This window comes from Aquarana catesbeiana, linkage group LG05, assembly GCF_042186555.1.
Source record: "Aquarana catesbeiana isolate 2022-GZ linkage group LG05, ASM4218655v1, whole genome shotgun sequence".
NCBI lineage: Eukaryota > Metazoa > Chordata > Amphibia > Anura > Ranidae > Aquarana > Aquarana catesbeiana.
This window is the reverse complement of record NC_133328.1, coordinates 175,973,234-176,000,584: the sequence shown is the minus strand read 5'-3', so window position 1 is coordinate 176,000,584 and position 27,351 is coordinate 175,973,234. Positions and strand designations below refer to the sequence as shown.

At 43.6% G+C, this 27,351-nt stretch overlaps 1 protein-coding gene across 1 annotated transcript in view; it reads left to right on the top strand.

The window, feature by feature from the left end:
* LOC141145971 (transmembrane channel-like protein 2) overlaps window positions 1-27,351 on the top strand; it is a 257,035-nt gene that overhangs the window by 109,287 nt on the left and 120,397 nt on the right. The window contains exon 8 of the mRNA XM_073632759.1: window positions 16,273-16,420. Coding sequence (XP_073488860.1) covers window positions 16,273-16,420 — 148 coding nt within the window. The remainder of the gene's footprint in view (window positions 1-16,272; window positions 16,421-27,351) is intronic.

The following is a 27,351-nucleotide window of genomic DNA, read 5'->3' as shown; positions in this document are numbered from 1 at the left end:
CCAAAATCATCAGCAGACACTTTGGATATATTCCGTATCATTTTTACAGGGATGTTTCTATTAGGAATATGAGGTTCCTTTTTATTCGCTTTTACATCATGGGTAAACCGGATTAAATGATGGTCGCTCCAAATCATCTCAAGGGATGGAAAGAACTTAAGTAGGAGCCCACCATATAGAACCCAATCCAGAGTGTGGCCTGCCGTATGAGTGGGACCGCTAACACCCTGGGTATACCCCACATTCGCAGCAAAATTTATCAGCTGCTGGGCGACTAGATGTTCAGCATAATCCGCCCAGCAGTTGAAATCTCCAAGCACAATGTTTTTATTATAACGCAAAGACTGGTTAATGAATACTTGGCATATCTCCTCTAGGAAATCAGCTGATTTATAGGGGAATGGTAGATAATTATTAACCCCATGGTTTCTTTAGGTCCTAGTTTACACTGAAAAGAGGCAAATTCAAATGAAGAAACCATTTCGTCTGTATCAATTTTGGTGAACATCAGCTGGGAGCGAAATATAAGAGCCACTCCTCCCCCCTTCCCTGTTAATCTATCATGATTTATGATGTTATAGCCATTAGGGACTAGTTCATCCATTCTAGGGGGAGCGGCCGAAGAAAACCATGTTTTCATGACTGCTAAATAATCCAGTTTGTGCAGACAGATGATATCATGAATAGCAGTGGCATTCTTTATAGCTGAGCGAGCATTAATTAATCCTCTCACTAACCTAAGGTCTTTTTTTTTTATTTTTGAACTTGCCTATGCCGCTTTCAGCAATTTTTAGAGTATTTAAAAAAAAATTTGAGCATGTAGGCTCAGAGGACATAGATAAACCCACTTTCTGTAGTTTATCAGCTACCCTCTGTGAAATTCGACCAGTTGTATCCAGCGTCTTTAGCTGATCTGATGAATAAACAATCATGATTATTAAACTGCACTCAGAATAAATTACCCACAGTAAAATGTTAAATACAATATACCACTGCAAGATAGGCAGATTAGCAAATAGCAAATATTGCAAATATACGGCTGTCCTGGTATATAGTAGTCTTATGCACTTATCGTATGGAATCACAAGTCTTATTGCACATATTCCTTCAGATAATAGAAAGTTCTGCACATGCCACCGGTGGATAGTAAGCAATTAAGCAACTATGCAGCTATGCGGCTATGCAAGTAGAAGCTGGAATATATGTGGCAGCATGAAATCATGGGAGATGAAGTTTGAGAAAGAAAATTTACTATGGGGGTCCATGGACAATTGGACTACAATTCCCAATGCGAGCTAGGTATAAGGGAAGAGAAAGTTATATTTTCTCAGGTTGAATGCTGAAGAACTTTGTTTCTGCTGCGAGGAGACCAAAGTCTACACACTCCCGTGCGCACATCAACCTGCTACAAGCCTGCAGTTGTGTGCTGAGGACCGAAGTCTCTCCAGGCAGATCCAGATGTGACCTGAAATCTAAACAGTGAGACCCTTGTTGTTGTATCACTGGGACTGGGGTGAGGACACTGTTGTCAATAACCTTGTTGCTGCTAGCAGAGACTAAAAACATAGGGGCTGGCTATCTAATTAGCAGAATCATTTAAAGTAGATGTAAACCCGAATTTTTTTTTTTTTTTATATCATACTGTAGAGTATAAGATTTCCTATCATTTGAGCCCAGTCTTGCCACACAGAGTTAATCCATCTCTGAGCAATCCTCTTTTATTGTTCAGTGAGAAAAATCTTGACAAACTGAGAAAAACTTTGTCAAATCCTCCCCCTTGCTGTGAGTGACAGGTGATTTACATCCCGTGCACTAGCCTAAGACACAGGCATTATTTTTTAGTTCCCAACCCCACTCCTTTTTTCAGCAGTTCTGCAAGGATTGGCTGTTCCACACCTCAGCATTTGGCATGCTGAAGTCATGTGGTTACTTTCCTGTCTTTTCACTGGATGTTAGATATCATAGCAGAAGTTCAGCAGAAGTTCAGTGTTAGAAATACACAGGAGAAAATGCATATTGACAAGGGGAGTGTAGAGGTGGGCGGGGAGTCTACTGACATCACGACTCCACCCACCGAGCTCCAGACAACAGACCCACCCACAGAATATGCAGTTTTTTGGGTCTAATAACAGACAGAGGGAAGACATTTGACAGGTAAAGATACATGCAGGAGACATGTACCGTATTTATCGGCGTATAACACGCACCTTAAAATCAGGGGAAAGTCGCAGGTGCGTGTTATACGCCGATATCCTGCGATCCCGAGCTGTCAAAATTTCAAAATCGCCGACCGCGATTTAAAAATGGCGCCGCCGGCGCCGAAATACACAGAGCCGGTCCTCGGGACTACGAGTGGAGCCGAAAGTAAACGAGAGCCGCCGGAAAGAGCCGAGGACCGGCTCTGTGTATTTCTGCGCCGGCGGCGCCATTTTCAAATCGCGGTCGGCGATTTTGAAGCCCAGGAAGCAAGGACCGTTGATCGAAGGCTGCACTGGGGCAAGGCTGCACTGGGGAAGGCTGCACTGGGGAAGGCTGCACTGACATGGCTGCACTGACATGGCTGCACTGACAAGGCTGCACTGGGGAAGGCTGCACTGACAAGGCTGCACTGACATGGCTGCACTGACATGGCTGCACTGACATGGCTGCACTGACATGGCTGCACTGGGGAAGGCTGCACTGACATGGCTGCACTGACAAGGCTGCACTGGGGAAGGCTGCACTGACATGGCTGCACTGGGGCAAGGCTGCACTGAGAAGGCTGCAATGATGGGCATTTAAATGTAAGTTTTTTTCCCTTCAACTTCCCTCCTAAAAGTTTTTTTTTCCTTAAAATTCCCTCCTAAATTGGGGTGCATGTTATACGCCGGTGCGTGTTATACGCCGATAAATACGGTATATCCTTATAGATAACCCCTATGGCAGTAGTTTAGAAAGGATGACATTGGGTTTACATCCACTTTAATGCAGGCAGACTGGACCCCAATGCTAGCCATATGAAGAACTAGCGCTAAAGACTGTTTACTCATAGACTGCTTAACAAGAACTTTGCCTATTGTCCCTAGTAAGAGGTACATCTTCAGAGGGTCTTAAATTTCATTGCTGCAATTCATAAAGAGTGCACTCTAAAGTGAATATAGTCTACCTACTGTTTACAGTAGAGTTATCATGATTACCATTGCTGTTACTGTTTTCTAACGCCATTACTTATTGTTGATTTCATTTGTTACCAGTTTTACGCTAATTTAGTGGCATAGAACTCCATTCTATGCTGTTATAGCCTAGTGAAGATATTGTCTAGTGAACTGGGATTTATCTAATCCTTTAATTATTATATAAGTGCATACTGCCATTTACTGCAACCCGTGGCAATATATTGAGTTTATTTACCACTAACCAGACTGATGTTTGTTCTTTGATACTGAACTTTAGTTGTGTGCAGGGTATTGATATGTGTGCTCCCAGTAGCAGTGCAGTATCCATTTCCTTAACCTCCCTGGCGGTATGATTATTTTGGATTTTAGGTGCTGAAAGCGGTACAATTATTTTGCATGGAAATTTGGCGTTTTATATTGTAGGTCTGTAAATCTTAACAATAACACACTTAAATCTGTCCAAACCAGAGTCTAGTAGATATCCCGGGTATGATAAAGTTTGAAACACAAAAACATAAATTATAATATAATAAATAAAAATAAATAATTAAAAAAAAAAAAAAATAGTACTAAAATAAATTTCCCCACAATTCACTATCGCTCAATTCTGCAAGTGTTCTAATTTACTATCGCTGTTTTCTAGCTGGTCTAAAGCCACTTTTGACGTAAAGGGACACTTTTTGGTTGCTATGGACAATCTCCAGTTTCCAGGCAGAAAGAACAGTGTATATCATGTAAAACTGCATGCAGGGCATGGGACAAAGCACTGGGGACAAAAGGGATGTGAAATCATTTCATACAGTACTGTAATCTGTAAGATTACAGTACTGTATGTGTTATGATTTTTACTTTTTTTTTAATTTGCCGCCAGGCTCCGCCCCCGTGCGTCGCGCAGCTCGCAGGGAACGGAGCCTGGCACGGAGAGGCTTCAGAGGAGGACGGAGCCCTCGGACACTGCGGGTGACATCGCAGGATCCCGGGGACAAGGTAAGTAAAGCCGCCCCAGGATCCTGCAATGCGATCCCGAGTGTGGCTCGGGGTTACCGCTAATGGTACTGAATTTTAACCCCGAGCCACACTCGGGAATACCGCCAGGGAGGCTACCCTGGTGTGTCAGTGAAGCTGATGTTGTCCTTAGTTGAGGCAGAAGAACAGAGCCCAATCTACCAAGCAGCTCCTGTAGGGGTAGCACTACAAATATAATAAATAAATATGCAGAAGTAAGCATTATGTTAAACAGAAATATGGGAGCTGCAACTATTGATGTGTATTCTTTAAGGTGTTGCAACCAGGGCCATTATCTCTATTCTTCTCTTGCTAAGTCACTGACCTGGAACAAGCATGTGCATATGAGTTTTTTTTGCATTTTCAAAAACAATTTAGCAATGGCAACTTCCATGTTACTAGATTGACTGGTCTTGTGTATATTCAATATATGTGTATTCAATAAAAACACATCAGAGTCCCCCCATACAAAATAAACCTTTGCAAAAATATTTATTTTCGAATTGTGCAACCCATTCTGAAACCCAAATAGATTAAAAACATCACAGTGTAAAGTTCACAGTTTTTAACACCACCACCCAGCCCTCCTCCTAACCAGGGGCGGCCCATCCATATAGGGGTGCATGGGCGCCGACCCCCCCAAGCTAAAAAAAAAAAAAAGAAGCCCTTTAAGAGTGTCCGGGCGCCGGACACACGGCAGTCTATGGGAAGCTTCCCAGCTTGCAATTAGCTGATTGCAAGCTGGGAAGCTGACTTGCCCCTGTTAAGGGAGGGTTCGGGGAGCAAGCACTGTGCCCACAAACACTCCCACTCCTCACTGATTCGTACGTGGCCTCCTTTCAGATTTTTAATTGGCGGGGACGGAGGAAGACCTCCTCCTGGCTTACCTCCTACCTGTCCTCCAGCTCCTATAGGCGTGCTCCAGGTGGATGTCTCTCACGCTGTGACTGCCCGAGGTAAGAATCAGACCTCTCTCTTGGAAGCCTGCAGGACTCTGGCTTCAGTGACTTTTCTCAGCTCTGCCGTCCTTGCTGTCTGTGTACTCTGGGGAACTGACAGGTTGGCAGATTGGGGATCTCAAGAATGTGAGGAGAGAATGTGAGTCAGCGATGGCATCAGCTTTAACCCCTGCCAGGCTTAGCAGTAATTACTGCAACATCTCAGCCATATGTGGACAAGTGCAAGAAAGCAATGTGTAGGGGGATGGGGGGCCAATGTGTACATGGAGAATGCAATACATGGGGGGATGTGTAAAAGGAAGGGGGTAAATGTGGGCAAGAGGGGGTATTGTGTACAGGGAGGGTATACTACATACAGAGAGGGGGTTAATATGTACAGGGGAGGGGGTAATATGTACGGGGGGGGTTAATATGTACGGGGGGGTAATATGTACAGGAGGGGGGTAATATGTACAGGAGGGGGGTAATATGTACAGGAGCGGGGTAATATGTACAGGGGGTGAATATGTAAAGGGAGGGTAATATGTACAGGGAGGGTAATATGTACAGGGAGGGGTAATATGTACAGGAGGGGGTAATATGTATGGGGGGTAATATTTACAGAAGGGGGTAATATGTACAGGGGGGTAATTTGTACAGGGGGGTAATTTGTACAGGGGGGTAATTTGTACAGGAGAGGGTAATATGTACAGGTGGGTGTAATATGTACAGGAAGGGGTTTAATATGTACAGGAGGGGTTAATTTGTCTAGGGTGGGTAATATGTACAGGGGGACAATATGTACAGATGGGGTTAATATGTACAGGAAGCGGGTGATATGTACAGGAGGGGTAATATGCACAGAAGGGTGTAATATGTACATGGAGGGGGGTAATATGTACAGGGTTAATATGTACAGGAGGGGGTAATATGTAAAGGGAGGGGGTTAATATGTACAGGGAGGGGGTAATATGTACAGGAGGGGGGTAATATGTACAGGGGGTAATATGTACAGGAGGGGGGAAATATGTACAGGGGGGTGTAATATGTACAGGAGGGGGGTAATATGTACAGGGGGTAATATGTACAGGGGGGTAATATGTACAGGGAGGGAGATAATATGTACGGGGGGGTGATATGTATAGGGGGGTAATATGTACAGGAGGGTTTAATATATCTGTGACTGAGGCTGCACTATATACCCTGATCTGTGATGCTGGGGCTGTATACTCTGTGCTATGATGTTGCGGGCTGTATACTACTGACACTATGGGTGGAAGCAAGTGGAACACAGGGGATGGAGTGAGTAGATTCTATAAGGGGTGGGGCTTATGAGAAGTGGGAGGGGTCAAAAAGGAAGGGTGGGGCCCCCCCATCCTGTCAAGAAGGGCAAGCCAGCAACCAAGATGGCAGAACACCTGTGTGCAGGTCTCCCACAAGAAGAGTTGTTCTTGCGCAGGCGCATCGTGACAATTCTTGGTGCTAGATGCGCTATTTAAAGGAGACTGATGCCCAGGCCTCTTGCTATTCGGTCTACAATGTTTCCCGGAGATCTCTGCTGCCTGTTTGTTCCTTAATACCTGTTTCTGTTTGACCCGGCTTGTTCCTGACTACCCCTGCCTTCTGCCTGCCTCTGATCCCGGCTTGTCCTGACTACGTTCCTGTCTTCTACCTGGTCTGCCTGCCTGCTACCAACCCGGCCTGCACCACGACTCTGCTTCTGCCTCTGAACTTGTACCTGATCTGCCTGCCTGTTACTGACCCGGCCTGTCTCCACCTGCTTGTGCTCCGATCTACAGAACACCTCCCTCTCTGACTGGTGTGACCAGCTTCCAGCTGTTCCTGTCTTCAACCAGTCTGCAGTTCCAGTCATCTTCTACACTGCCAGTATCTTCGCAGAGTCTTCTGAGACCCAGCTCAGCTCCAGCACCAGAGTTCCTGTCAGGCACTTGTGCCATGCTGTACTCCCGAGCCTTCTGTCTGTCCTATCAGGGGTTCTCGAGTCAGGGTTGTAAGAGAGGCCTCTCCCTGTATAACAGGCTCCACCATGAGGTACGTGACAGTACCGAACAGCCATGTCCGAGCCCGCGCAGGGAGCCTCCCCTTTGGATGAACTTTGCCAGCATCTTGCTGAAGTGGCCCAGGTGGTCAAGGACTTGCAAGGAGGCTATACTGGATTAGAGGGTCATATCCAGGACTTATCTTCTCCTGCCTCCATCTCGTCTGGGACTTCTGCTACGCCCTCAGTAAAAATGCTGCCTTCCGAACCCAAGGTCCCTACGCCCGAGAGATTCTCTGGGGAGCGAAGTAAATTCAGGGCCTTCCATAACGCCTGTAAACTCTTTTTTGCCCTGCAACCACAGATTTTTTCTTTGGCGTCCACCAAGGTGGGCTTCGTTATCTCTCTTCTGCTTGGTGAGCCACAGTCCTGGGCCTCACCGTCTCCTGGAACAAGAGGACGTTTCCCTCAACAACTTGGACACCTTTTTCCACACCTTATCCCAACTATATGAGGATCCTTTTCAGACTGCCACTGCAGAAGGGTCCTGTACACCCACCAGCAAGGCCGCAGAGCGGCTGAGGACTATATATCTGAGTTCAGGCATTGGCAGATCGAAACAAACTGGAACAATGCCGCTTTGCATTTTCAATTTCGTATGGGCCTTTCTGAATCAATAAAAGACGAGCTGGCTCCAGTGGGTGTCCCGAAGTCCTTGGATGCCCTCATCAATCTCTCCATTCAAATTGACAGACGTTTAAGAGAATGAAGGTCTGAGTGAATCTCCTCGGCTCCATGAACCACCAGAACCACCAGAAATCCTGCTCCCATGTGATTGGGCCTACTCCGCCCCTCGCTCACGCCAGAGGAGCGCCCACGCCGGCGGGTCAACAACCTGTGCCTCTATTGTAGAGAATCTGGACATTACATGAGGACTTGCCCCGCAAAACTTCATAGAGGTTTCTCCTTATCTTCTGTTCATGCACCTGTCTTGCCAAGCAACTCTTCCCATATGGCTATTTCCATCTTTTTGCAGCTCCCAGTACCCAGGTCAGTGCTATCATCGACTCAGGAGCTTGCAGTTGCTTTATGGACTTGTCATTTGCTGCCAGATATCAAGTTCCCCTGCGATTCAAGGCAAAGAGACTTTCTGTGCATCTGGCCGACGGGTCAGCCATTAAATCCGGACCAGTCACATAGGAAACTGTGCCCTTTAACCACTACCGTTGCCATAAACCATCAGGAGCTACTGTGTCTGGATGTCATTGAGTCTCCCCTGTTCCCCATCATTTTGAGCATGCCCTGGTTACAGGCACATAACCAGCAACACTGTTTACAGGAAGCTACATGTGCCCCTTCTCCTCTGCTTTACCTGGACTCTGATGCTGAAACCCGTCAATCTGTTCTGGAGGTATATCATAGCTTCTTGGATGTTTTCAGTAAGAAGGGAGCAGAAGCTCTCCCCCACATAGGTCTTATGACTGTCCGATTGAGCTCCTCCCTGAGGCCGAAATCCCTTTTGGAAGAATTTTTCCTTTAACGGAACTTGAACTTGAGACTTTAAAGACTTGCATAGATGACAACCTAAAGAAAGGGTTTATCCATCCCTCTACCTCTCCGGCAGGCGCAGGAATTTTCTTTGTAGAAAAAAAAGACCATACCCTACACCCCTGCGTAGACTATCGGAAACTAAACAAAGTCACAACTAAGAACTGGTACCCTCTTCCTTTGGTTCCTGAACAGAGACTTGGGACTGCAGTTATCTTCACAAAATTGGATCTCTGCGGAGCCTATAACTTAGTGCGTATCCAAAGCAGTGATGAATGGAAGACTGCTTTTCGCACCTGCTTTGGGCACTTTGAATATTTAGTGATGCCCTTTGGACTTTGTAATGCTCCTGCTACATTCCAGCATTTTGTAAACTACATTTTTAGAGACTACCTTGATCTGTTTGTTATAATATACCTGGACGATTTCCTGATCTTTTCCCCATCTCTGGACAAGCATCATGAACATGTTAAATAAGTGTTGACCCAACTTCGACTCCATGGCCTTTACGCAAAATCCGAAAAATGCTAATTTGAACGCCAAAGTATCCAGTTCCTAGGATTAATTATTTCAGTGGAAGGTATTAAGATGGACCCTCAGAAGGTCGCTGCCATTCTGGACTGGCCGGTCCCTGTGGACAAGAAGGGTATCCAACGCTTCGTGGGGTTTGCAAATTTCTATAGGAAATTCATCAGAGGATTTTCAACCATTATTGCCCCTATTACCAAACTGACTAAACAGGCTATTCCATTTCATTGGTCCTCTGAAGCCCAAACCACATTTGAAACCCTCAAGAACTTTTTCCCCTCTGCTTCCATCCTAAAGCATCCTGATCCAGCCTTGCCATACATCTTGGAGGTGGATGCATCTGAAACGGCAGTAGGGGCAGTCCTTTCCCACAGACAGGGACCCAAGGCTCTCTTGTATCTGGTTGCCTTCTTTTCCCGCAAATTATCTGAAGCCGAAAGAAATTATGATGTGGGAGATCGAGAACTGTTGGCAATAAAGGCATCACTTGAAGAGTGGCGGTACCTATTATGCCCTGTACACACGGTCGGATTTTCCAATGGAAAATGTGTGATAGGACCTTGTTGTCGGAAATTCCAACCGTGTGTGTGGGCTCCATCACACATTTTCCATCAGAATTTCTGACACACAAAGTTTGAGAGCAGGCTATAAAATTTTCCGACAACAAAATCTGTTGTCGGAAATTCCGATCGTGTGTACACAAATCTGACGCACAAAGTGCCACGCATGCTCAGAATAAATTAAGGGAGGAAAGCTATTGGCTACTGCCCCGTTTATAGTCCCGACGTACGTGTTTTAGGTCACCGCATTCAGAACGATCGGATTTTCAGACAACTTTGTGCGACCGTGTGTATACAAAACAAGTTTGAGCCAACATCCGTCGGAAAAAATCCACGGATTTTGTTGTCGGAATGTCCGATCAATGTCCGACCGTGTGTACGGGGCATTAGAAGGAGCAGCACATCCAATTCTAGTCTATATGGACCATAAGAACTTGGAATATCTGAAAGTTGCCAAGAGACTGAAATCACGCCAGGCCAGGTGGGCACTATTCTTCACCAGATTTTTATTCCATATAACGTACAGGCCGGGGTCAAAAAATACAAAGAACGATGCGCTCTCCCGCATATTCAGCAACCCAGAAGTCTCCACACCTCCTGACACCATCCTGTCTTCAGGGAATTTTCTGTTGCTTCAGGAAGATCTGTTGTCCCAAATCAGGCAAGCTTCCTCGGGGGCCCCTTCCCCGTCGGGTACAGACCTGCAACTAAGAGATGGTTTACTGTGGTACCAGGATAAAATTTTTGTACCAGAAGACTTGCGAGTTGCTGTCCTTGGTTCTTGCCATGACCACGAACTGGCCAGCCACTTCGGTGTGTACAAGACTTCTGAACTTTTACAGCGCACATTTTGGTGGCCGCAGTTACTGAAGGACTGTAGGAAATACGTGGAGTCTTGTATTACCTGTATCCAGAATAAGGGTAGCAAGTCCAAGGCATGGGGCTTGTTGAAGCCACTTCCCATCCCTGAGAAATCATGGAGGATGATCTCCATGGATTTTATCGTGGAACTCCCTCCTTCTGAATGCTACACTACTATCTTCGTGGTGGTGGATAGACTATCGAAAATGGCGCATTTCTTGCCCATGAAAGGTATACCCTCTGCTCCTGAGACCGCTAAAATCTTTATTAAGGAAATTGTGAGGCACCATGGCATTCCTGCAAATATTATATCTGACTGAGGGGTACAGTTTATTTCCAAATTCTGGAGAACACTATGTGAGTCCCTGAAAATTGATCTATCCTTTTTGTCTGCCTATCATCCACAGACAAATGGCCAAACGGAAAGGACAAACCAGACGCTTGAGCAATACTTACGTTGTTTTTCATCCTTTTCTCAAGATGATTGGGTGTCGTTACTACCTCTTGCCGAATTCGCATACAACAACTCTGTCAACTCCGTCACGAAGCATTCTCCGTTTTTTGCGAATTACGGCTTTCACCCATTGTTCCTTTCCAACAGTATTCCAGAAAGTACAGTACCTGCTGCCCAGGAAACATTGAACTTTTTTGATACCAACAATAAGTTGTTACAAGAAACAATGACAAGAACGCAGGAGTACAATAAGGAAGTGTTCGATAAAAAGAGAAGAGATGAGCTTAATTTAGAACCTGGAAATCAGGTTTGGCTTTCTACCTTAAATTTGAAGCTTGGTAAAAAAGCAGGAGTAGTATGGCGCTGCCCTTATGGAGACAAATTTTTTTTTTTTTTTTTTTTTTTTCTCTTTCCCCTTTTCCTTCTTTGTAGTGAATGTATTGCCTAGTATCCTTATAGAATTGCTTCTAAAACCTGTATATGTTCAAAAATTGAATAAAACTGACTGGTGGTGAATATTTCTATTCAAAATGAAAATACAACAACTGGTGCTCCAATTGTTCAACAAAGGTGCATTGTGCCCTTTAAGTTAAGTAATAAAGTAGTTGTGGATATAGATGTAATATCATCTAGGTGGAAAGTGTTAAAAAAAAAAAGGAAAACAGGAATAGTATGGCGCTGCCCTTATGGAGACAAAAAAAAAAAAAAAAAAAAAAAAAAAAACACCTCTCTTTAAAATGACTTTATAATTCCTAAAGTGTGTGTGCCAAAAATGAATAAATATGTGACTGGTGCCAAGTCCTTACTGTTAAAGGTACAATTGCAACATAAGGTGCTTCAATTATTCAACAAAAGTGCATAGTGCAGCATCACTAAAGTGACCAGTGTTAAATCATACAAATCCATACAACATTGTGCAAAATATCCATCATAAATAGTGACTCTTGTGCTGTGACCAGTATTGGTTGGATAGGAAAAGTTCCGTTTATGAAAAAAACAAGTTCTTTTTGGAGTATTTTGTAGTGTTCAATCTTTGAGGGTCAAATATCTGTAGGAAAGCTTCTTATCCAGGTGCTGGTTTCTTTAATTAGTGCCTTGTCTGCATGCTCTGACAATGCTTGCACTCACATTTCAAATGAACAAATCAAGCATGCCAAAAGTTAGCGAATTCCCTTTGTTAGAGGTGCTGCAAGACGTTCGTAACCCGCCCTACGCACGTTTCGTCGTCAGACTTCTACTGGGGCGTCAGTAGAAGTCTGACGACGAAACGTGCGTAGGGCGGGTTACGAACGTCTTGCAGCACCTCTAACAAAGGGAATTCGCTAACTTTTGGCATGCTTGATTTGTTAATTTGAAATGTGAGTACATTTGTCTATTAAGTTTTAATAAAAGTCCTCCTATGGTTTTACGCGATGGACATACCTTCTTTCCTTTACATGTAATTACTACACCACAATACGCAAGTAAAGTTTGGGGGACATCCTTGATTGCTGCACAGTGGCAGACACTGTGACCATCCATACCCCTGCAGGGGAAAGGAGAATCCGGTGAGTGCAAGCATTGTCAGAGCATGCAGACAAGGCACTAATTAAAGAAACCAGCACCTGGATAAGAAGCTTTCCTACAGATATTTGACCCTCAAAGATTGAACACTACAAAATACTCAAAAAAGAACTTGTTTTTTTCATAAACGGAACTTTTCCTATCCAACCAATACTGGTCACAGCACAAGAGTCACTATTTATGATGGATATTTTGTACAATGTTGTATGGATTTGTATGATTTAACACTGGTCACTTTAGTGATGCTGCACTATGCACTTTTGTTGAATAATTGAAGCACCTTATGTTGCAATTGTACCTTTAACAGTAAGGACTTGGCACCAGTCACATATTTATTCATTTTTGGCACACACACTTTAGGAATTATAAAGTCATTTTAAAGAGAGGTGTTTTTTTTTTTTTTGTTTTTTTTGTCTCCATAAGGGCAGCGCCATACTATTCCTGTTTTCCTTTTTTTTTTTTTTTTTTAACACTTTCCACCTAGATGATATTACATCTATATCCACAACTACTTTATTACTTAACTTAAAGGGCACAATGCACCTTTGTTGAACAATTGGAGCACCAGTTGTTGTATTTTCATTTTGAATAGAAATATTCACCACCAGTCAGTTTTATTCAATTTTTGAACATATACAGGTTTTAGAAGCAATTCTATAAGGATACTAGGCAATACATTCACTACAAAGAAGGAAAAAGGGAAAGAGAAAAAAAAAGAAAAAAAAATTTTTGTCTCCATAAGGGCAGCGCCATACTACTCCTGCTTTTTTACCATTTTTTAATACTTTCCACTTAGGTGGTATTATATGTGTAGAGGCAGCAGCCATATCCATAACTAAAACATTCAATTCATTGCGCGGATTTACCCCATACACCTACTAAATTTGAAGCTTGCTTGCCCGTCAAAGAAGCTTGGTCCAAAGTTTGTGGGCCCCTTTCCGATTAAAAGAAGGATTAACAATGTGGCCTATGAATTATGCTCCGTACACACGGTCGGATTTTCCGATGGAAAATGTCCGATCGGAGCGTGTTGTCGGAAATTCCGACCGTGTGTGGGCTCCATCGGACATTTTCCATCGGATTTTCCGACACACAAAGTTGGAGAGCAGGAGATAAAATTTTCCGACAACAAAATCCGTTGTCGGAAATTCCGATCGTGTGTACACAAATCCGACGGACAAAGTGCCACGCATGCTCAGAATAAATAAAGAGATGAAAGCTATTGGCCACTGCCCCGTTTATAGTCCCGACGTACGTGTTTTACGTCACCGCGTTCAGAACGATCGGATTTTCTGACAACTTTGTGTGACCGTGTGTATGCAAGACAAGTTTGAGCCAACATCCGTCAGAAAAAATCCATGGATTTTGTTGTCGGAATGTCCGAACAAAGTCCGACCGTGTGTACGGGGCATTAGAGTTACCGGAGTCATTTCAGATGCATCCTGTCTTCCATGTATCCCTACTTAAACCCACAATTCCTGATCCTTTCACCAGCCGAAAGACAGGCCCCCCTGAACCAATACTAGTCAACGGTGAAGTGGAGTTTGAAGTAGAATCTCTCATGGACTATAGAAAGAGGCGTAACCAGGTTCAATACTTGGTGAAAGGGGTATGGCCCGGAAGAAAACTCGTGGGAACTAGAACGCAATATCCATGCCAAAAGATTGATCCAATCCTTTAAGGATTCCCACCCAGTTAAGATGGCCCAGTTGGGCATCCGGAGGCTGCCCATTAGGAGAGGGCAATGTCAAGAAGGGCAAGCCAGCAACCAAGATGGCAGAAGAGCACCTGTGTGCAGGTCTCCCACAAGAAGAGTTGTTTGGCGCACGCACGTGCGCAGGCGTGCATTAGGTGCATTACCGACCCGGCCTGTCTCCACCTGCTTGTGCTCCGATCTACAGAACACCTCCCTCTCTGACTGCTGTGACCGGCTTCCAGCTGTTCTTGTCTTCAACCAGTCTGCAGTTCAGTCATCTTCTACACTGCCAGTATCTTTGCAGAGTCTTCTAAGACCCAGCTCAGCTCCAGCACCAGAGTTCCTGTCAGGCACTTGTGCCACGCTGTACTCCCGAGCCTCCTGTCTGTCCTATCAGGGGTTCTCGAGTCAGGGTTGTAAGAGAGGCCTCTCCCTGCATATCGGGCTCCACCATCAGGTAAGTGACACATCCTAAAACTTCACCAGCCGCAACTGCTCCCAACCCCTAATACAGTAAACTCTAGCCAACTACAACTTCCCCTAATTTACTTCTTCTGACAGCAGCCCAGCCATTAAAAATCAGGTGCTAACCTGCCCATGCCTGTGCACTATGATCCCATAGACTTGAATGGGACATACCCATGCTGCAGTAGCAACGCCTTTTTTCCAATTTAAATATATAGGAAATGGGCATGTGCATTAGCAGCCGAGCACTAGATTTTTACCGATTGTTCTACTGACATTGTGGGACACCACAGTCATTGGAGGAGGTAAGAAAGGACCTATTGAGGATGTTTGCTGTATTTAGGGGGGCTAGAGAAAAAGCCTGGATATTTTATTTTTTTTCAATTCATAAACTTGTCTTTTAAATTTTGAAATTGAGTTGTATGTAGAATATATTTTTATAATGCCATAATTTGTCTGAAATTACAATTGGTTTTGATATAATCATCAGGTTCTAACATTGTTTAAATTAAGCAAGGTTATGGTGGGTGATGACATAGGTATACTATGTGAGAGCATTTAAATTAGTGATAAGAGAAAGCCAATGAGTGATTTGGAGGTATGGGAGCAATGATTTTGTACAAACATATGATGAGCAAAAAAGTTTTATTCAGCTTATGTTGAAACTAGGATAATGGAGTCGCTGCAATTAAGGATGGGAAACTAGGAAGGGGCCATAGGTGGAAATGATTACATATACTATATACTGTAGCCAAAAGTTTTTAAACATCTGACCATTACACCTAATATATGGACAAAAGTATATGGACACCCCTCCACATTATTAAGTTTAGGTGTTTTCAGCGAAGGCTACTGTTAATGCCACAACTTGCAAAGATGTGTCATACAATTGTGCATTTCTAACCTTATGGTGACAGTGCGGAGAATACCATTTTCTGTTCCAGCATGACTGAGCACTGTGCACAAAGTCAGATCCATGATTTGATGGACTTGATAAGTTCAGTATGAAGAAACTAAAGTGGCCTGGACATAGCGCTGACCTCAACCAAGCTTTCATCGGTATGAGATATGAAACTCTAGGGTAATTTCTCTATGATAAAATAGGATGTGCCACTGGTGTTGGTGAAATGGATTTCTAACTACTGAAAACCTCATGTTCTCAAGATTCAGGATTTCATTCGAATTGTTTTACCAAAAACACAAATGGGTATGTTCTCAGGATTCAGGATTTCATTTGAATCATTGTTTTACCAAAAACACAAATGGGTATTTTTTCACTTTCTCATCAATAAATATGTCATATAGCTTCAAACGCATCTCCAGGCAGAAGCTAGTACTATAGTCATAACTTGTGGGATAATCATTTTGAAAATTGTCCCCAGTGACTTCATGTGGCTTGCATTTATTTTGCCTCTAATTAAAAAAGCCAATCAAAAGTTTTCTGTGACTTGTAATATATGAGTATGCTTCATATTAAATATAAACTATTTTGTGTTCCAGGATGGCAAGTAATGCCAACGAAAACACTGCTGATGGAGATGATGGGAATTACAATTTCAGCTTTAAAATGTTTACTAGCTGGGATTATTTGATTGGAAACCCAGAGACGGCAGATAACAAATTTGCATCAATAACAACTAGCTTTAAGGTAAAAAGAAAAGTCTATTAATCCTGATGCTTAGGGGTAGTTTAACTTGACAGCATCAATATGGTTCATAATTCATTCCCCATCATTAATGTAAATTAAGTCCGTGATGTTATGTTGTAATCAGTTATTGTTCTCCTTCCTACATTTTTTTATCATTTAATCAGATAATGTGGATAGAAAAGGAATGTTGGTATATATAATCCTCTAGAATGTCAGATGCATCTTTTTTACTATACAAATCAGTGGAGAAAAGAATAAATCAAATAAAAGGTTTCATCAAGAGAAAACAACATATTGATTGGACCTTGTAGGTTAGAGGACATCCTGGGATTTGTTTGATTGGGGATTTTCTGCAAAGCGTGAGAACTTTCAAGTGTATTCTATTACTTTCCCAGAAGCACACATACACAGTTGGGCAATAATACAGTTTTCATATTACACCCATTTTAGTTTTAAAGATTTTGTGAATTAGATAGCATGACAGTTATACTATTCCCATATTTCCTCATGCTGGGTTATGACAATTTGTAGAGAAAAATATATCAGAAAAAAATATAAGAAAACATATGACTTTGTCTTTTTTTTTCTTTGAAAAAAAAAATGTTCACTATGCAATACCTATACATTCTTATTTAGAGTTCCTGTAGTACTGGACACAGAGGCATAACTAGATCCTTCAGGGCCCCGGTGCAAGAAACCATGAAGGCCACCCTTGACACCCCTCCCCATTCCATCCGAGTTTCTAGATTTGGGAGGGCATCTTTGGACATCCTCCCAGTACCTTGCCTCCCGCGTGCCTTCTGGGCACGCATCCAGCTCGCTCTGTGACTGCTGTGTCTTGATCATAGATCACTGTAAAGGGCCAATTACAGCTGATCACATGTAAACAGACTTGCTGGTTATCGGCAGTCCTTTCCTGTCCTTTTGTCTGTGTGAGGAAAGAAGCTGTTAACTGGAAAGACTATCAGTACATTGTTTACACTGATAATCAGGGCCACCTATCAGTGCCCATCAGTGCCACCTATCAGTGCTCATCAATGCTGCCTATCAATGCCCATCAGTGCCGTCTGTCAGTGCCCCCTTTCAGTGCTCATCAATGTCACCTATCAGTGCCCATTAGTGCAGCCTATTAGTGATGCTTATCAGTGTGGTTTAAACACAATGTCGTGCGGGAGACCGTCCTGGCGGGGGGGTTCCCAGGGCCTGCACTGCTTCAGTAAATACCCTTAAGGAGCAGTTAGGGGGACTGAGAGAGGATGTATCCCTGCTGAGACAGGACTTGCAAAAGATCCGGGAGTGCACAACCGCAGTGGAAAGCAGGGTGAGCGATGTTGAAGACAAGCTGCCCCCAGTTGCTTGGGAGGTCCATGTAGCACATCAGCTGGCTAAAGATACTAATAACAGAGCTGATGACATGGAAAACGGATTGGGACGGAACAATATACGCATTGTGGGGTTGCCCGAGAAAACCGAGGGGAGGGACCCCACCACCTTTGTTGAAGGATGGCTACTGGAAGTTTTTGGAAAGGAGGCTTTTTCCAAGTTCTTTACTCTTGAGAGGGCTCACCGCACACCGGGTCAGCCACCACAACCAGGTGCCCCTCCCAGGCCCATCCTTGCTCATCTCCTACATTACAGAGACAGGGAAGCGGTGCTGAGACAAGCCAGAGAGAAGGCCAATGTCCAGGTGAATGAGGCCTGGGTGTCCTTTTATCCGGACTTTTCTTCAGAGATGCAGAGACGCCGGGCCAAGTTCTCAGATGTAAAAAGGCATCTAAGATCATTGCAACTACCATACACCATGTTGTACCCCGCCAAGTTGAGTTACTGCTAACCATCAAACCCACTTCTTTGAATCAGCCCAAGATGCTGCATTATGGCTGGATTGCAATGAGCAGGCTTTATGTCACCATGGAGGAGAGGAGGAAGGTGATTGATCTGATGGCTGTTGCTGCCAGCCACTACGCCGAATCCCTGATACACTGGGTTCACCTGCAAGTTTTATATGGAAAGCTCACTTTCTGTTCACTTTTTGGTCCCTTTTTTTTCCCCCTTTCTTCTTTTTTCTGTTTTTTGGTACGATACGTTACCGTTCTTTTTTTTCTTTAAATTGTTTATTTATTAAGTATTTTTCAAGTATACATAAACAGAGTATACATTCACATAGAAAAGTCATCAAAAGCAGTATAATTTTAATGCAGGAATATTTTTGTAGCATATTATGCATCGAGGAAAGTAACATAAAGTGTCAAATGATTGTCAGACATTACATACACATCATGGTAAAAAATAAGAGGATTAATTAGTGAAACAAATTGCAATGTTGTGGTTATTGGCATTATTTTACTCGTACAACAGAGTAATCTGTCATTTCACCCCCTTAACTCAAGACTACCTGGGGATTCTCTATGTTATATTCAGAGGAGTCCCAGTTCCCCCATATAGCATCAAATCTAGGGAGGGAATCATCAATTATGGCTGTGATATGTTCCATCCTGCGAATATCTGCGATGGCTGACAAAAATTGTGCAAGAGTAGGGTACTAGCTAACTCTTACACACCAACATTGAGGTATAACCCGTTTAGCTGCTAATAAAATGAAAGCCATCAGTTTCCTGTCGTTTTTGGGAGGGGTAAGCCTAGTAAGAGATATACAGGTTGGTGGGGTACAGGGATATCTAGGACCTTCTCCAAAAGGGCATGAATCTGTGAGCAGTATGGCACGATCAAAGGACATTCCCAAAATATGTGGAAATGGGTGCCTAAAGATGAACCACATCTCCAGCACTGCCCAGAGGTTGTCAGTTTCTGTCTTAATAGAAGTTCCGTGATCCTGTACCAGAGCATCAGTATTTTATAGGTTGTTTCCTTCTGAGTCACACATCTAGATATCTTAGATGCACTTTTCCAGATATTCTTCCATTCACTTAATAAGATAGGTCTGTTTAAAATGTGGGACCATTTCAGCATATATGTGTGAGTTTGTTCTGTGATGGGGGAGGCAGCATGTAGGATTTTATAAATAGTAGATATGAGGTGAGATTCATAAGGACCTCTGGAGCACACCATTTCAAATTCAGTAGGTATGGATAGGGTCAGTTGTGGGATTTTGGTGGAAAAAAAATGTTTAATTTGTAGGAAAGAATAGAAAAAGGTTATTCGGGATTTTATATTTAGATTGTAGGTCAGGGAAAGCAAGGAGTTTACGTGTCACCGGGTTAACCAGGTGACGTAGTTGAAAAATACCGGCTTTTGTCCATGGCAACATGGCGTCGTAAGAAAGGCTATCAGGGATCTCTGGATTAAAAGTAATATTTATTAAAGGAGACAAAAGCGTATATTTACTAGAGCAACTTTTCCATATTGAAAGTGTAAACAACATCGGATTCAAACTGATTTTACGTAATTGAGAGATGAATTTGTCCGAAGATGGCCATAACATGTAACATGGGTGTGCGGGTACTGTAATTCCCATTTCTATTTCAGACCATCTATTAGGTGCGTATCTAGACCTCCAAGAGGTTATGGCTCTTAGATGTGAAGCATAGTAATACTTAATTATGTCAGGTGCCCCCAAACCTCCACCAGCTCGGGTTGCAAAAAGTACTGTGCTAGCTATCCTATGGGATTTATGATTCCATATAAAGTTTAGGAAATTTCGTTGGAATAGCTTTAATTGGGACATTGGAATCTTAACTGGAAGGGTCTCAAAGAGATAGAGGAGTTTAGGGAGCACCGACATTTTGAGGACATTTATCCTTCCAAGAAGGGATAAGGGAAGCTTTGTCCATGTCTTCAATAATTTGTTAATCTCTATAAACATAGGGGGGAAATTGGCCTGAAAAAGAGTAGGATATGAGGAGGTCAGGTGAACACCGAGGTACTTTAATGAGTGAGGGCACCATCAATACTTGAAATTTTCCTGTAAAGTCGAGAGCATAGCTGTTGAGAGGTTAATAGGGCGGGCTTCAGTTTTGGTCGGGTTTATTTTAAAGCCTGAAATATTTCCAAATTGATTTAGGGTTGCATGGAGAGAAGGAAGTGATATATGGGGATTTGTCAATGTTAATAGGATATCATCAGCGAATTACAGCTTGTACTCCAGATGTCTCAGCGACACCCCCCCTATGTCTGGATGGGAGCGAATAGCTTCGGCTCCAGACTGAGAATGAAAAGCAAAGGGGACAAGGGGCACCCCTGTCGGGTACCGTTACTTAAGGAGAATGGCGGAGAGACATGGGAAGACAATTGTACCTGGGAAGTGGGCGTGGAGTAAAGCGCTTTCAGAGCGTGTATAAAGGGACCTGAAAATCCATATCTAGCCAAAATAGCGAACATAAATTACCAGTTTAGGCGATCAAATGCCTTCTGGGCAACTAAACTAAGGATTAACGCGGGTCTCTTAGTTTTAGTCAATAGGTCAATAAGATCGATAGTTCTTCTAGTGTTGTCACCTGCGTGTCTAGTGGGAACAAAACCAACCTGGTCCTTATGTATGAGTGAGGGAGAAGTAAGGATAGTCTGTTAGCTAAGATTTTGGTGAAAATTTTATAATCAGATTTTATAAAAAGAGAGCAATGGGGCGATAGTTGTCTGGTAATGATAAGTCTTTGTCCGGTTTCGGGATAACTGTAATAAAGGCGTGGAGAAATTGGGAATGTGCTACAACCCCTGACATCAGGGAGGTAAACAGGTCTATCATATGGGGCATTAGAACCGATAGGAAGCTTTTAAAGTATGAATAAGGAAGTCCGTCGGGCCCAGGGGATCTGTGGGTCGGAAGTTGGTTTATAACCGCAGTAACCTCTGCAGCAGATATGGGTGCATTGAGTCCTCAGCGATCCTCAGGGGAAAGTGTAGGGAGATTTAGAGACGCAATGAAGGTATCAAATTTTTCTTGAGTGAATTCGGAAACTTGGTCTGTAGGCAAGCAGTTATAGAGTTTTTGGTAATAGTCACCAAAGACCTTGGACATGTGTTGGGGGCAATAGGTGGGTTTACCGTTGGGTTGTAGAATAAAATCAGGGCTTCAGGCGGCCGGTCTTGGCTTTAATTTATTGACCAACATCAGGGCTGTCTTTAATATTGATTGGACCCTGGGCAAAACTTTTCTTGGGGCCCCCATGAAGTTTTTTCTCTCCACCTGCTCTGAGACATACAATAAATAGCAGCTAGACTCAATCAGTTTACTGAATCAGATCAGGCAGCTATTGCGATTGGTTGCCAGAGGTTACAGCACACATTACGGCTCACTGATTAGTTGCTAGAGGTTACAGGACACGATTTCTGCTTGTTTGGCTGCTAGAGATTACTGTGGATATGACCTCAGGGGTGCATGATATACATATCAATGCCGCCGCACGCTGCTATTTACATATGAATGCTGCCGCTATTTACATATGAATGCCGGTAATTTACATGTAAACACAGGGTCTGCAGGTGAGTCATCTGTACACAACAAAAGGGCAGAGCTGGGCAGCATTAGTAGCAGCACTTCACACTGAGATATCAGGACACAGCAAGGGACTAAAACCTCAGGGGACGAGGGAATTTAAACCAGGATAGTTGGCAAGTATGAGGCAGCTGCTTTGGGCCCCACAACAATGACAGGGCCCAGGGCAGCTGCCCCTTTTGCCCTGCCTTAAAAACGGCCCTGACCAACATTCTGTGGGGCTTATTAGCAAATTCATAAAATTTTTGCTTGGATCAAAGCAAGGACTTAGCAAATGTATTTAGGTCTAGAGATTTGATGTGGTTACGCAATGATACCACAGATCTAAGGCGCCCTACTGTGGGAAGGCTGAAAAGGCACCCCTCTGCTTTAGATAAAGCATGTAAAAGTGATGCTCTTTGGAGAGCTTGGTCTCGCTTAAGATGAGAACTTGAGGGGATGCATTCTCCCCTGAAGACGACCTTATGAGCCTCCCACAGAGTGGACGCCCCAGGAACCGAACCCTCGTTGATTTTAAAGAATTCTGTCAGTTTTTTCTGAAGATGGATATAAATGTCAGGTATTTTAAGAAGGATCTCATTAAAACGCCAATGACATGTCCTAGATGTAGGCTTGGTTATAAGAAGGTCTAGTACTATGGGGACGTGGTCCGACCATGTAATTGTATTAATTTCTGAGTTAACTACACATGACAGTAAGGGCACAGAAACAAAGAAATGGTCCAGTCTTGTATATAACTTGTGGGGGGGCGAATAAAATGTAAATTGTTTAGCTGTAGGATGTTTCACCCTCCAAGTATCAAAGAGGTTATGAGCTCTGATAAGTTTTCTACAAGATGCAGCCCATTTTTGGACCTGGGGAGGTGGGGTATGTGCAAAAATAGCAAATCTGTCTTTAGTTGGTGACATGCATAAATTAAAATCGCCCCCAATGACCATGAAAGGTTGAGAGAAGGATTGCAGTGTTTAAAAAAATACCTCAAGAAATCCAATCTGTCCTGTATTGGGTGCATATACGTTGGCAAGGGTAAATTATATGTTTTTGTGATCACAGTTCAGGAGAACAAAGCGGCCCGGGGGGTCTAAATATGTCGATGTGACACGTATGGTAGAATTACGTTTCAGTAATATGGCCACTCCAGCCCTTCCAGAGGGATCGGATGCAGGCAAATTTAAAAGAGCCCTCCACCTTGAAATGTGTCTCCTGAACCATGATCACTTCTGCTTTAGATGCCCTAAACTCTTTCAACGCCAGCCAACGTTTGCGGATGGAACCCAAACCTTTAACATTGCATGAAAATATACTTACAGCCATAGCTCAGGTAAGTGAGTAGAGCATACATTACATTTAGAAAGTGGTAAAGATATGTGCACCATGATGTATAAAACGTATCAATAAAAACATCATTAATAACCATATGACAGTATTGTGGAACTTTAGAAATATAACTGAATTTTGAATGTGGATCAAAAAAAGATCCTATGTGTGAAGAAAAAACAACCGAAACAAGGAAAAGGGAAACAAAGAAAACAAAAAAACGGGGATCCAGGATAAGACCAAAAAGTATCTCTAGCAAAAAGAAAAAAAGAAAAAATATATACCAAATAGGTATTAGGCCTGAGGAACATGAGAACCTCAGGAAATCACTGTCTCGATTCAAGACCATGTTGGGGGGGGTATGGCAGCCTACAAGATCAGTCGTGAAAAACAGGGAACCGCTGACATGGAGGTTTTGTGTGGAAATGTAGGAAACAGGTATATGTGCGAGGCACTTCAGGGGTGGAAATTTGACTCTGAGCCCAGAGTCTCAAAACACATGTCAAAAATAAGACCTACATGCAAAAAGGGAATAAAAGGATATTTCAAGAATCACTTTCAGGTAGGGCCCTTAAATGGTGTAGCTCTTTGAGGGGTGGCTGGTGTCTTCCGTGACCTCTGGCGCACCAGGGTCCAGATTTTCCCAGGCGTGGACACCTGTCGAGATGGCGGGATTTGTGTCTGCAGGTCTTCATCTGGTATAGGAGACCTAGGTTCTTGATAAAAGTCTCACATTCCTGCAGGTCTTGCATGGAGTGTTGTGATCAGTCTTTGATGACCGACAGTCGGAACGGGAAACCCCAAGGATATGGGACTTGGTTTTATTGCAAGGGAGAGGTGACTGGGCATAAGGCGTAAAGCCAAGGTGATGGGTGATAAGTCATTAAAAATTTGAAGCTTTGTGCCTTTAAATTCAACCCTTGATCTGTTTCGGGTAGCAATGGTCAAGGCCTCCTTGCTCTCATAAAAATGGAAGCGAGCGATGATGTTCCTGGGGTTAGCACCGGGAGGAGGTTTGGGAGCCAGTGATCTATGTGCTCTATCAAGGCGCCATTCTATGTCAGGAATATGAGGTACCAACATGACAAAGAGAGCAAGGAGGTAGGGCCGAATTTCTTTATCTGGTATGGATTCAGGGACTCCACGAACGCATAGGTTCTGGTGGCGTTCTGTATTTTCAAGGTCCTCCTGCTGCATATGTAGTTGTGAGACTGTATTTTTCAGGCCTGCATTCTCTTCCTCTAGGACATGGATATATTGAACCATGTCATCGAATTTAGTTTCCAAATTATCTGTATGTTCACCTAGCTGATCTATTTCACCTCTAAGCTCATGGGCTAGCTTATTTACTTCTCTGGTGATGTTATGGGTGATGCTGTGGAGCAGAGCCTGCAGCTTGGTATCTAGAATGTCCACTGTCACGGGTCTTCAGCAAATAGAGAGGGGGCGACCAACGGAAAATTGTCAGTTTTATTCACAGCCGCCTCCGGAGTACTTGAGGCCGGGGAAAGAGGCCTCCGGAGGTATTTCTCCATTGAGTGGGCTTGCCGGAGCACGGCCTGCGAAGCTTGTTTTGAGTATATGGTTTACAATTTTACCCATACACCGATCGGAGGGTAGCTGTGGGGTTCCCTGGAAGGTTGGCGTGTCTCCCGAAGCTTGAAAAGCTAGCGTTGCGGAGCGGGAGGTTCGGATATGCAGACGGAGGCCGGAGCTCAGATCTCAGACGTCTTCCATATTTGCAAGCTGCGTGTGTGCCTTGCAGTTGTCTGTTTTGAAGGTAATTATTTAAGTAGCTGTGGAAGGGCATAGTATCCCCAGTGGTGAACACCATTTAGTGAGTATAAGATTGAGCTGTAATGGAGTGAGACAAAAGTAGCCAGGTGTATCTGGAGTCCTAAGATGGCCCCTGACCTCCGTGTATAGGCCGAAGCCGTGGACTTTCCTATGAGCCGGCTGGCCGCGGAAGATCCGCTTTGTTTGGGCCTAAGGATTCCTCAGTGATTACAGCCAATGGGTCAGTGGGCAGACGCTGTCAGGGGTATTAGCTGTGTAAGGGGAGAGACAGATGGTCCGCTACTCACTGTGCCCATGGGAGGAGGATGTGGCCGAATCAGTAGGCCGCAGGCCGCAGATTGACGACAGGCCGCGGTATGTCGGAGCTCACGACTAGGAATCCACAGGCAGCTCTCCCCCGCTGTAGGCTTGTCCAATGTCTTCCGGAGGTGTGCTACTGGTGAGCTGAGATGGGGTGTTCGCTCAACCCCCGGATCTCGATGTGTAGGAGTAAGGGAGCCGGCAGGCCTCAAGATGGCGGCGGGCCTTGAGCCCAGAGACCAGGGAGCCGAGCCGGGATGCACACAACCGGGCAGAGTCTGCAGCAAAAAAACAGCTGTAGTTGTGGTACAAGATGTCCTGAGAGATATGCTGGAGATTTAGAAGATCTCCGGGGTGAGAAAGAGGGAATGGATTTTCGCTGGCTGTGCGGAGCTCAGCACAAGCACGTCTTCCTTGCTCTGTGTCCGGTCACGCCCCCCCCCTACCGTTCTTTTTGATTCTACGATCGATTGATCTTGAGAAGAGGGGACAATTATGTTTTTGTTCTGCTGGGAGACATAATATTAGCATGTGACGTTGCAAGAAAAATGCGATCTTTCTACGTGAGATGTAGAGAAAAAGTGCCTTACATGTTTTTGTTCCAAGTTGGATTAATTTGGCCTGTCCTGTTGACGGTCTGGTTTTATAATACACAGATAAAAAGAAAGATGGTACTCTTTCAAGAGGGAGTGGGATTTTTAAGGGTGATAGTGCGTCTACTGATAGTAGGTAAAGATCAGTCAGATTAATAAAATATATTTTTATTGAAACATAATTAAAATATGCATAGCAGACATAACATGTAAGAAAACACGACCATCCAGTAGTATATTCAGAATTCATTCGTGACTGTCAGCCAACATGTTTCGCAAAGAATTTTTCGCTTCATCAGGGCATAGAACGACATCACTAATTCATTTTAACTGTATTTATATGGTGGCCATGCATGGTTATATATCAGAACATGATACAAAAAATCTAATAAAGGATTCATTCCAATAATTCTCACCTACTAGTGCTGGTCTAGAAAACAGAGCAACCACCACCATTGCCAAAAGTCATCTACTGTACCAACTGGTGCAAAATATCCATGGGTGCCAGATTCCAACAGGATAATGCCAACAGGGGAACTGGACCACACAGTTGCAAGGCAAGAATCTAGTAAAACATGTAATAAATAAAACAGGAGACTGCTAAGTTCCTTATCAGAGGAGAATAATAATTATATATAGCAATAATAGTGGTAAATCATTTATCTCAAATAGTACTAAAGCAGGATTTAATTTAATCTAGTATGGTAGAAGAGAGTAAGCTGGGGAGCCAATCCCTACACTTTTAAATAGGAGGCATATTAGCAGCCGTATACAGATAAAAGCTAAGGAGCTATATTAGAAAGTGGTTGGGACTGTATATCCCGTGGGACTTTAAATGAAACCATGACCTGATGTGGTCATGCGCTTCCATCCCTGTACTAGTCTAAGAGAAAAGGGTGGGACTTTAAATGAATTGCGTGAATGCTCGGAAACAAAATCGATGAACAACTAGGAAAATTTTATTCAATTCAAAAAATATATAACATGCATAAATATATCAATCATAAATGGAAAGAAATATTGGCAATAGCAGCAATTTTACATGATTATATGAATACAAAAATTCTCCATGGTACACCAATTGGATATTATTACACAAACATATATAAAAGAGTATACACCAAAGGCCTCCAAAAATTCCAAATAAAAGTTAGAAATGCATGACGCTGGTAAAAAACGCGACAATGATAGCTCTACGCGTTTCGTGGCTGTTGTGCCACTCGTCAGGAGCAAGCGCGTATCTTATCTAGGATAGAAAATATAAAAAATTGGTCTGGTAAGTATATACATGAAACAAAGGTGGGGTGATAAAAAAGCCCCACACAAAGTACATGCGTACGCATTCTGGTTTGTAGGGTGGTGGCAGAGAGCTGTAGACTGCCCGACCATCGGAGACGCCACCCCCCCGGGAGCTGAGATGGATGGATCAACGGGGGCAGCCCACAGGGCGCCATCCAGGGCAGGCATGGTCC